This window comes from Buceros rhinoceros, unplaced genomic scaffold (assembly GCF_000710305.1).
Source record: "Buceros rhinoceros silvestris isolate BGI_N320 unplaced genomic scaffold, ASM71030v1 scaffold5214, whole genome shotgun sequence".
In the NCBI taxonomy this organism is placed as follows: domain Eukaryota; kingdom Metazoa; phylum Chordata; class Aves; order Bucerotiformes; family Bucerotidae; genus Buceros; species Buceros rhinoceros.
Genome location: NW_010406360.1, coordinates 2,385 through 13,415, shown reverse-complemented (window position 1 = coordinate 13,415; position 11,031 = coordinate 2,385). Strand labels below are relative to the sequence as shown.

At 39.3% G+C, this 11,031-nt stretch overlaps 1 protein-coding gene across 1 annotated transcript in view; it reads right to left on the bottom strand.

Moving 5' to 3' along the window:
- Window positions 1-369: 369 nt before the first annotated feature.
- The window catches only part of LOC104491596 (E3 ubiquitin-protein ligase TRIM23-like), a gene marked incomplete at its 5' end in the record, with an annotated part of 12,319 nt that continues 1,657 nt past the window's right edge, over window positions 370-11,031 (bottom strand). Inside the window, 2 exons of the mRNA XM_010134045.1 lie at window positions 370-881; window positions 1,764-1,885. Of these exons, the coding sequence (XP_010132347.1) occupies window positions 579-881; window positions 1,764-1,885 (425 nt within the window). The remainder of the gene's footprint in view (window positions 882-1,763; window positions 1,886-11,031) is intronic.

The window sequence follows — 11,031 nt, the reverse complement described above, 5'->3', positions numbered from 1 at the left end:
GACAGAATGCTATTAATTAAAAGCAACATATCAAAGATCAATCATACATATCTTCCGTTTCTATTTTACTACATATTTAATACATATATTTTTAATGTATATATGTGTATGTATATATATAGGAAAGGCATGTAAGAATTTAAAACCATCCTGCAGTTATAAATGCAATCAGGAGTTAGAGACTATGCCGAGATAGGCATCTAGCAATTTCACAAGTAAACACACATTTGCCTGTTCACTACAATCAATTATAGTGGTTAGACTGCTCCAGGTTGGGTGACCCTAGTGTTTGCATGATGAAAACAACTTTCACAACTAGTGACTCAGTGCTGTGAGAAGTTCAAAAAGCATCAGATAAAGGGACTGTCCACCTTAATATATAAATAACTTATTGTGGTCTCAGAATTAATTTTTCTTCCTTGTAATTTTTACCATGGCAGTTATCTGAAAGGAAGGGAAAACAGAAGAATAGTATGAAGTTACTTCTACAAAGACATATCAAGAATCTGCCCTCCTTGCTTGATAGTCTTTTGTTCTCTAATTGGATAAATAATTATGCAAGCCACCCCACGGCATAACTAGAAACAGATTATTAGCAGTACCTTATGACCTTGATGCTTCCCGTATTCTTTGCAGACACAACACATAAGAGGACTCGCCTGACAGCCCTCTTCCAAACAAACAAACTCAATAGCATGCACTTGGTGTTGGGAGCACATGGTCTTCTCATGAGGCTTATCAGCAAGAGGTACACGCCTGTGTTTCGCTAGTGTCTTTGTAGAATGAGTAAGCTGGGAACAGTCTGCACACAGGTGAGTGGCACAAACAGTGCAATATACAGACGCAACGTGTGCTTCATCTTCATCACAACGGATGATACTCTAACAACAACAAAAAAAGACAAAACTGAAGTTTTTAATCCAAACAACTGAGGAAAATCAGAAGACCTGCCACCAATGTAAGCCTTTCTTTATAACTTACACACTAATAAATATTGGGACTACTTTGAAAACCTGATTTTAAGTTCTCAATAGATTTTTAAAAAATAAACGTCAGTTTCCTTTGCAGTCAACTCCAATAAATTACTCTAGAGGCGTCCAGATATTTTACGAATCCAAACTTTAGTGGAAGTTGTAAAGGTTTGGAGGATAAAACTGAAGCTCAGTCATTTCCTCTGAGGTAGTCATTACAGAACAAAGAATTACAAAGTTAAAGACAGGCAAAACACCAATAGAGAAATAGGCACTTAGGACAGTTACCTATTCCTAGAACAGCACTGCATGATGTTTTTTGCATACCACTTGATAATACTGAAATGATTAAAGCAGCTAATTTTGAAAACGAGTACCTTCACATGATGTAGCGATATCAAATGACTATAAAAGGTGACTACTCGAGAAGAGTTGAAGTCTTCAGAAAGAGTTTCTAAGAAGTTTTAGAAAACTGCCCTTATACCACTAAACCTAAAATATCTGAATGAGGAACCTTTTGTAAAAATCTTAAAGTCTAAAAAAGGGGAAAAGAGTACACATGGGTGCCAATACCTATTTATTTTCTGTTTTAGTCCGTACAGATTAGCATTTAATTATGAAACAATTAATTGAAGCCTTACTACTAGATACTGAAAAAAAAACCAACTGCAGTATTAGTGAAGTTACCTTTGGCAAAAAATTGTTTTTCTTATTTCCACCACCACCACTACCCATCTAGACATAACTTGGAGCAAATGTAGCAAACTTCTTGCTGTTTTTAGAACTCAGTACCTCTCCAGATAGGCCAATGGCTTCTTCTGCTGTCGCACACTGCCCAGCAGGTCCATTCTGCAACCGTTCCAGGAGTTCCAACAAAGCAAAATTCTTTTTCAAGCCCCAGACACCAGAATCTCCTATTTTTGAGGAAAAGTTAAATGAAACAGAGAAGAAAACCCTCAAGCAAATATTGTCATGAGAAGTTCCACAAACCACAGCTGAGATTCTGACAGATATTAAAAGCACATTAACTATAGTGATATTAGGTAGAGTGAGATACAACTACCAATTTTTTCAGGTAAGCTCACACCACATTTCTATCCTCTTCCTTCCTTCATCATGAAACTATTTAATATTTGTGCAGATTTTCCCTACTTAAGACACCAAGTTTACTAAAAATTTTTAAAAAATAAAAATACTTGTAAAATATTCCTCAATAGCTAACAACTAAAGACTACAAGGAACATAGAAACTCATTAATGTGTATCATAAAAATTATTATTTTTCATAATAACATGCAGTGAACATTTGTACCGTACTAACAGAAGCTCTAAAGAATTCACATTGACAAATCTCATATTCCCTGAATCACAAGATGCAACACCTACTGCAGATCTCAGTCCAGTAAAAACCTAAGTAAGAGTTAAAACAATATTCAGAAAGACCTACATACAACACTATCGGATACAGCAAAAAAGAAGATATCTTATACTCCCTAGAGCAAAGCAGAATTCCATGTCTATTCCTGTATCATCCTCATTTTGTAGAAGTTAACAAGAAGCAACATGATGAGAAGCAAAAAACGAGGACTGCATCCCAGTGACTGCTGCTAAACGTCACCTGCTTAGGCCATGTAGCATATGAGAACCCTGGTGATTGCTTCTTGAAGATAGTAACATCCCTTGACTTTTTTCAGCATCATCGTCATAATTTTAAAGACATTTTCTCTGTTGCCTCCAGAGATAAAGCATCATCTTTGATCATTATTTTTTAGTCATTATAGAATCACAGAATGGTTGAGGTTGGAAGCGATCTCCAGACGTCACCTTGCCCAGTCCCCCTGCTCAAGCAGGGTCACCTAGACCTGTTTGCTAAGAATCATGCCCAGACAGCAAAGATCTCTGTTGCAAAAAAGGGGGAAATAAATCCGGTCTTATAAGGCCAACAGTGAATACAAGAGACAAGCAAAATCAGGGGCACAAACAATGACAGTTTATTTACACTGCAACATTTACAAGTTCTTTTTGTATTGCTGTTGATAAACGAATTTACCAGAGAAACAGCATAGGTCCAATATCGAAGAAGCTTAGAACCCATCTGTTGTAGCCCGTTAATGCACAAACAATGCAATAGAAACAAGTATAATCACGATTATAACCACACAAAATACACCTGGGGAGAACGGTGTCAGTCAGCATAGGCTGAGATAGAGAATCTTACCCACAGGGCATCCCCAGTGCGGGGGTGGAGATGGGGAGCTAATTCATTAATCCGTCCATCTGTATGGTTCCGAGTCTTCTGTCCCAATTTAGGGTTGATATTGGGGCAATATTTACACCTAGTTTTTCACATTACATCGTTGGTGTAGATGTGCATGTGGGGACAATTGTAGACAAGCTTATCACTTACATTAATTGCACAAAGTCCATCAGTTTACACCTGCATGGGTGGAGGTAACAGCTCGTTTGTCCAGGGTGGAAAAACAGAAGAATGAGATCACGAGGCCTCATCCCTGTTTCACACTGTTCTCAGGACATTCAGATAACACTTAATACCAGATATGGATCTAGTGATAGCAGTAGTTCTGATTGTCACTTCACCCAGTGCCAAATTTTATCAGCAAAGAGCTTGCAGGCATCCTGCTGCATGGTATACATGCCTGATGTGACTTGGACTTTGTGCTGGGACTGTCCTCTCTACAATCTCTTTTGAAGATCTCCAAGAAGAGAGATTTCACCTCTCTAGGCAACCTGTGCCAGAGCTTGGGTATTTCCACAGTCAAAAACCAATTCCTTATGTGAAACAGAACTTCCTATGTTTCAGTTTATGCACATTACCTCCATTTTTGTCATTAGACACACTGAAAAAAGCCTGGCTCTGCGTTCTTTACACTCTCCCTTCAGACATTTGAAAAACATCTCTCAGCCTTTCCTTGTAGGAGGGGCGTTCCTCTCCCTTCATTATCTTACTGGCCTTTTGCTCCAGTATCTCCACATCTCTCTTGTACTAAGAAGCCCAAAACTGGGCACAATACTTAGGCCGTGGCCTCACCAGTGCTGAGGACAGGGGGAAGAATCACCACCCTTAACTTGCTAATGAAATTCCTCCTAATGTAGCCCAAGATACTGTCAGCCCTCTTTGCCACATTGGCACATCAGGTAAACCAGACCCCGGAGTTCTTTTCTGCAAAGCCATCCTCCAGCTGCTCATTCCATTCTCTTTTCTCATTCTCTTCCCAAATGAGAGAACTAGAATAACAGAATATCTCAAATTAGAAGTGACTCATAAGGATTATCATGTCCAACTCCTTGTTCCTTGCAGGACTACCTAAAATTAAACCATATTACACTCCTCGAATTCTGATAGGCATGGTGCAATTACCACTTCCCTGGGGAGTCTGTTCCAGTGACTGACCACCCTCTCAATGAAGAGCCTTTTCCTAAAGTCCAGTGTGAACTTGCCCTGATGCAGGTTCGCTCCATCTCCTTGTGCCCTATCTCTGGTCACCAGAGAAAGGAGATCAGCACCTCCACTGTCCCCCTTGAGGAACATGTAGCCTCCAGTGAGGTCACCCCTCAGACTTCTTTTCTCCAAGCTGAGCAAACCAAGTGATACCAGCTGCTCCTCTTGAGCCTTGACCTTGAAACCTTTCACCATCTTGGTCACTCTCCTCTGGATACACTCCAATAGTCTGATGTCCTTCTCCTGTTGAGGCACCCAAAACTGCACACAGATGATGCCTAAAAACTCCTGACACTTTCAGTCCACCATATCTGGTGTTTAACAGAAGACCATATCTGACATGAACTCACAGCAACTGTACCCCACGATTTTTCCCAAAGAGAAGGTCCAGGCTACTTGAGTTGTCTAGTTCTCCTGAGTGCTGTTTCATGACTCCAAAGTTATGCTGCCCTGTGGTGGTCTCATAGGTGCATGCCCTCTGCATCCTTCTGGAATTCAGATATCATCCCACTGATCCTAAACAGACATTAAGTCTTCCTTCTTCATTACTGAGATTTACCAAACACTCCATAGATTTTGATGTATATTACAGTGGAAGTGCTTTTTCAAATAGACAGACAGCAACTACTATGAGTAGCAGGCAGTTACCAGAACCAGCAAAATAAAATACCTGCTCCAAATACCCATGTTTCACTACCATTCCGCTTGGTCCACATAGTCAGAAAATAATCAGTGTTTTCCTGGTTCTGAAAATACGGATCTTCAGCTCCCAGAGATTTGCAACACAGAGTACAAGCTGCTATAAAAGCTCTTTCCAGAATTACATTAACACTGTTTAAATACAGTCACTGCATAAAAGGCAATGCTTTTAAGCGTACACAAAAGCAAAAACCAACCAAATGAATCTGCAAGTTCTCCTATCTTCACCTCGTTAAGAATTACTCTCTGTACTGGTTTTGGCTACGACTGAGTTAATTTTCTTCATAGTAGCTGGTATGGGTCTATGTTTTTGACTTACGGCCAAAACCAGTGATGATATCACAACTCTATATTAGCTAATGCTAAGCAGTGCTTACACAGAGTCAGTGCCTTTTTCTGTTTCTCATGCTGCCCCGCCAGTGATAGGCTGGGGGTGCATGAGAAGCTGGGGCGGGGGGTCAGTACACACAGCTGGGACAGCTGACCCCAACTGACCCCAGGGATATTCCATATCATATGACATCACGCTCAGCATACAAAGCTGGGGATGGAAGGATGGGGTTATTCAGAGTTATGGCATCTGTCTTCCCAAGTAACCACTACAGGTGATAGAGCCCTGCTTTCCTGGAACTGGCTAAATGCTTGCCATTCGGAAGTAGTGAATGAACTCCTTATTTTGCTCTGCTTGTGTGCACAGCTTTTGTTTTGCCTATTAAACTGTCTTTATCTCAACCAATTTTTGCCCATTCAATTCTTTCCCATTCCACTTTTGTGGAAAGGTAGCAAGCAGCTGTGCGGGGCTGAGCTGCCTTCCAGGGTTAAACTTCGACATTCTCTTTTACTTCAAGAGCTATGAAACAAAAAAAAAAAAAAAAAAGACTGGCTTGCAGTCCTAAGACTTGAAAAGTTGTTCAAAATACACACAAGTTCTTTCACTATCTGACAGTATTCTTCCTGCAGTACTGTTTCGAAGAAAAAAAAAAAAAAAAAAAAAAAAAAGACTGGCTTGCAGTCCTAAGACTTGAAAAGTTGTTCAAAATACACACAAGTTCTTTCACTATCTGACAGTATTCTTCCTGCAGTACTGTTTCGAAGAGCAGAGCTGCATTACACGGATAGGTATAACTACATGGAAGACTGGAATGCCCACATGGCAACTGTGTTCCCATCCAGAGAAGCAGTACAAGTAGCTTCACGAGGCACGTGCCATATCTGGCCAAAGTGAGGGCAAGAACACTAGGATGTCTCTGAAGAGGGATATGAACAGGAACCAACACAACCACACTGAATACCTTACTGCTCTGTGTAGCTTCCAGCTTTGTGACATGAAACTTTCTTTCCTAGGCATTTTCCTCTGCAGTTTATACCACTGACCAGAACTCTCAGCCGCCAAACTCAAAATAGAAGTTACATGCCTCACAGATAAAAGGCAGACTTCAGAGAACAGATCAATGGGTGAATACTGTTTTCCTGTAGCTAAAAAATGGGACTATCTATAAGCTATTCTCCCCTCCAACACCCTCAACCAGTACAAAACAACAGTGACTATCTGTTTTGAAAAAGTGCTTATCAGTAAAACACCACTCATTTTAGCAAACCTGCTGTTCCTGGAAATGGGCCTATCAAGGTACTGCTTAGAAACTTTGAAGTTTCGTATGAAGCAAAGGCATGTCAGTGCTCTCTGCAGTTATCAGTCCCACTGTGGAAACCTCCTTTGTATGGATAGCATTACCAACACCCAATCTGAGCTTGTGCACTCCACAAAATAAACTGCAAATGAAAAAAGTATTTCACCTTTTGTTTGCCACAGATCTTGAAGTAGTTTAGAGAAGTTATATTCTGGTCCTTCACAATTACAGTTAGCACCAGCATAGACATCTGCCATGACATATTCTGCCTTCAGAGCTTAGTTATTTTTTTGATCTAGCACTCCTAGCAGGATCACAGTGTTTTTCATAACAGAGAGCAAAGAAGAGTCACTTCTTATTACAAGTTGAAGAAATACAGAGTGCAATACCCACTTTTAGAAGTCAACCCAGTTTGTACATGGAGCCTGGATTTGCTGACACTGTGTCCAGACAGATTTCTAGATGAGAAAGCAAAGCACAGAGAAGTACTAGATGGTTCTGTTCTATAGTGTTTAGAACAGCACTGTCCCATGGCAACCTGACTGTACAAACTTTCAGTTACTACAGTATATAAAATACATGAACCACACACCAATGTAACAACTGCTGATCCTAATATGGACCTTGTATCTCCAGATTAGCCACTAATCTGCCACTAATAGCAGAGTATATGTGGCTATACACGCACCAAAAGGATGAACGAAATTATAGCAAATTAGCCTTTAAGCAAACATTGGATAAGGCTGAGAAAGACGCTGTTCAATCATTACAGAGATCCTTATAGAATTATTTTCAACAGATTTTAATAGGTTTATTAAAAAAACCCAAAACATACTAAAAGGTACTCTCATCAGTTTACATTCTCATACCTGATTTGAATCAGGTTAGTTCTGTTCCATGTCCAGCATGAAGAGAAAGCCAAGCCAGGAAAGACAAAGCAGAACTAATTATTGAAATGTAACCATAGGAAAGATACTTCTGTAGCTATTCTGTGTTTGTTTTCTAGTTTATAATTTAAAGCTGTCAGGAGAAAACAAAGGTACACTGCTGTTACAGTCCTTTAACTTTTTATTACATATCCTGAGATTTGCTAATGCTAGTTATACATTGCCGATGCAACGCTGATCTTGGACTCAGACGGAAAAAGAGGCAAAGCTTACATATCAACAATTAATCTAAGAAAACAGATTTTACAACCAGTAAGACCCTATAAAACATACATTATTACACAGAAAGTTATGTCTCATTTCACTGGTATCTACCATAAAGTTTCCATATTTGAGAAAAGGCCATTTTGCTTCTTTTTATACTAAACCTACTATAAAATTACTATGTAGTCAACATACACATTTTCAACACATCTGAGCAAATGTTTATTTTATATTTTAAAATACTAAAAATTCCTGTGAATACATGTATTTAATCTCTTGCATTTTAGCTCAGATTTTGCTTTGGTAATAGAGTCCAGTGATCTCATTCTTGTGCCTACAAGGGACCTTTGTCCCCATTACAAAACCACTACACAATCTGACTGTCTCTTCTCATAAGAAGAGTAAGCCATGAATAGTAGGAAGCTTGTCAGCCAGAAATTAGATAGTGACAGAGTGAAGATCTTAAGACTGACTCAAGCCAAGAATACAAATGTCATTTTGTCTTGAAGCATGAAGTTTGTCTGCAGAAAGGATCATAAATTATGTGAATAAAGGAGCAACTTTTATCTAAATGCCTGAACAAAGCCGAGAGATTGTTACGTTACAGCCACATTTTCTTCCACAACGTTTTGAAGTTTTATCTTAGCACTCAGACGCTAGCAAAAGAATATATAAATGTACACAATACCAATGAAGTGGATTCCATGAAGGATGCCAAAACCTGTATATATCAGTTCAACAAGTCCTATGTCAGAAAATGACAAAATGACAAAAAAGTTTCAGCCCTGTAATGGAATAATGGTAAGAGTGTGAAAGGTTTCCTTAACAGAGTTGCTCAGCTGAAGTCAAAAGGCAGAGCCTCCAAAGCTGTTATACAAGCGCATCCTTCCCAACAGCTACCTGGTCCATGTATTTAAAAAAACCCCACCAAACAAAAAAACCCCAACCCAAACCAAACACCAGAACAAACTAACATATAAAAATCCCCCAAACAAAAGCCCCACTAAACCAATGCAGGAAGAAGAGAGAAAGTAGTTTGTAATAAAGTATTCATGTCTTCTTCCAAATCAAAATACTTTATGGAAAAGGTTTTAAGAGGAGTCTCTCCTACAAATACCATTTCATAGATTTATTTTTCCCCTACATGTATTGCCTGAGTCAACACAATCTCCAGAATACAAGGTTTCAAAATTTTGAAAACTGAAAAAGCTTTTCCATTAGAGTCTTTTGGTTAAAGAATGTTAATCCAGTTAAAGATCATCACTAGAGAGCTCACATACTTTCAACACAAACATACTCATTTAAAAATCTCTGCTGAATGATTAATCACAGGCAATTAACTCTCAAAAAACCCCCCCGAAAAACTATGTTTAATCTACTCTGCAAACCAATATGGTCTGGGCAGTCTTTAGTCCTACCAGTTCATTCTCTCTGATAGAAAGATTTTATGAACTATTAGAATATTTTGCTAAGCATGTAAACAATGTGTTGTCAATTTTCATTTGCAGACTTCCTACTTCCAGAAATCTTGACTAAGTACTTCTAAACCTGCCTTCCTGTACAGTTAGTTATATACAACTGTAATATAAATATATCAAATACATCTATATTTAAAATAGACAGGCCAAGTGTCTACTTCAGAAGGGAGACGTCCTGGTTTTGCTGGGATAGAATCACAGACTCAGTTTTCTACTCAGGAAAGCTGCATTTTTGAGAAGACCCAATGCGGTGAAAACAAAGTTGACAAGATGCTTTATCTGTTTAGAGTTAGCCAGGTGCTAATGCTGGGAGGAGCAGAAGCCAGGGCAGATGACTTAAGCAGGCCAACAGCATTATTCCATACCATAAATATCACACTCACCATAAACTAGTAAGTTTCCTGGCTATAGTCTCTTCTCCTGATGGCCACCATCACTGGAGAGCCTTGCCTGTCATTCTGCTCCTGAGGCCTCCTCTCCTCTGTGCTGTGACTGCTGTGTTTTAGCTGAGCTGTGGTGCTCGCGGTGCTTGAGATCTAGCATTCACTGCTGGGAGTGTGCAGCTTGCAGGGCTACATGGGCCAAGTATAATTTTGTGTACTTTCTAGTAGCGTTAGTATTAATATGAGGTTTTTCATATTTATTTTATTAAATCTGTTTCTATTTCAACTCACAGGTGTCCCTTCCTTTTCCCAATTCCCCTTCTCAGGGGTTGTGGGGAGGGGGTCACTGGGTGATAGAACAACTGGCTAAAGAATGACAGGGAGAAACACAGCTATATCTGTACATGTATAGATCCCTGAGTATTTATTTCAAAAAGTTTCCAAGACTCCTTGAAAAAACTCAGGTGAATATAGTATTAAATGTTTTAGTAATTAGAGCAAAGGAAAATAAGCAAATCTATCTGCTGAACTGTACAGATTAAGTGATCAAATAAAAGCATCCGCAAAATCCACAGTTACTGATTAAGGAGCTTTGTTCAGCACAGGTAGCTTTATGCCCTGATTCCAGCACTTTTCTTTGAACAGAACTGTCTCTTGACAACAATCCTATAATCATTTATATTTAGATACTAAACAGCTTCCTGAAACTACTTCATTAAATGGCAGTTGCAGAAATAGCTGAAAATGGAGACTGCTTTCTCACATGCCCTCAAATAGAGGAGAGGGAAGGATGAGAAGTTCCCTGAGCCCAGAGTTGCCATGCATCCCTCTGAGCTTCACTCCAGAGCTCTCAGAAGGAAACAAAACTACAAGTGCAGCAGATTTAACCAACAGCAATAACTAGCAGGTGATTAGAGCAAGATAACAAATGCACAGATGCCTTAAAGTGGGGCCATGATGAGCAGCACTCCACAAAATACCCCATGTTTACATGCTGGAAGCAGCAGTATTTCTTAAGACAGTTCCTACAGACCTGGTAAGACTAAAAGTAGCTATGACCTTCTTCTGCCACAAATCACCAAGCAAAACATTTTTTTTCACGTAAGTATTTTTACTTGCAAGGTGTTTCACTAGAATTTTCTACCTATCAGTTTTGCGAACAACTGCTGGTCACAGAATAACATCCTTATTTTTAGTACTAGCCACTAGAATGCAAGTCTAGCATCTTAGACACAAAAGCTGAAGCTTCTCCTCCCTCTTCC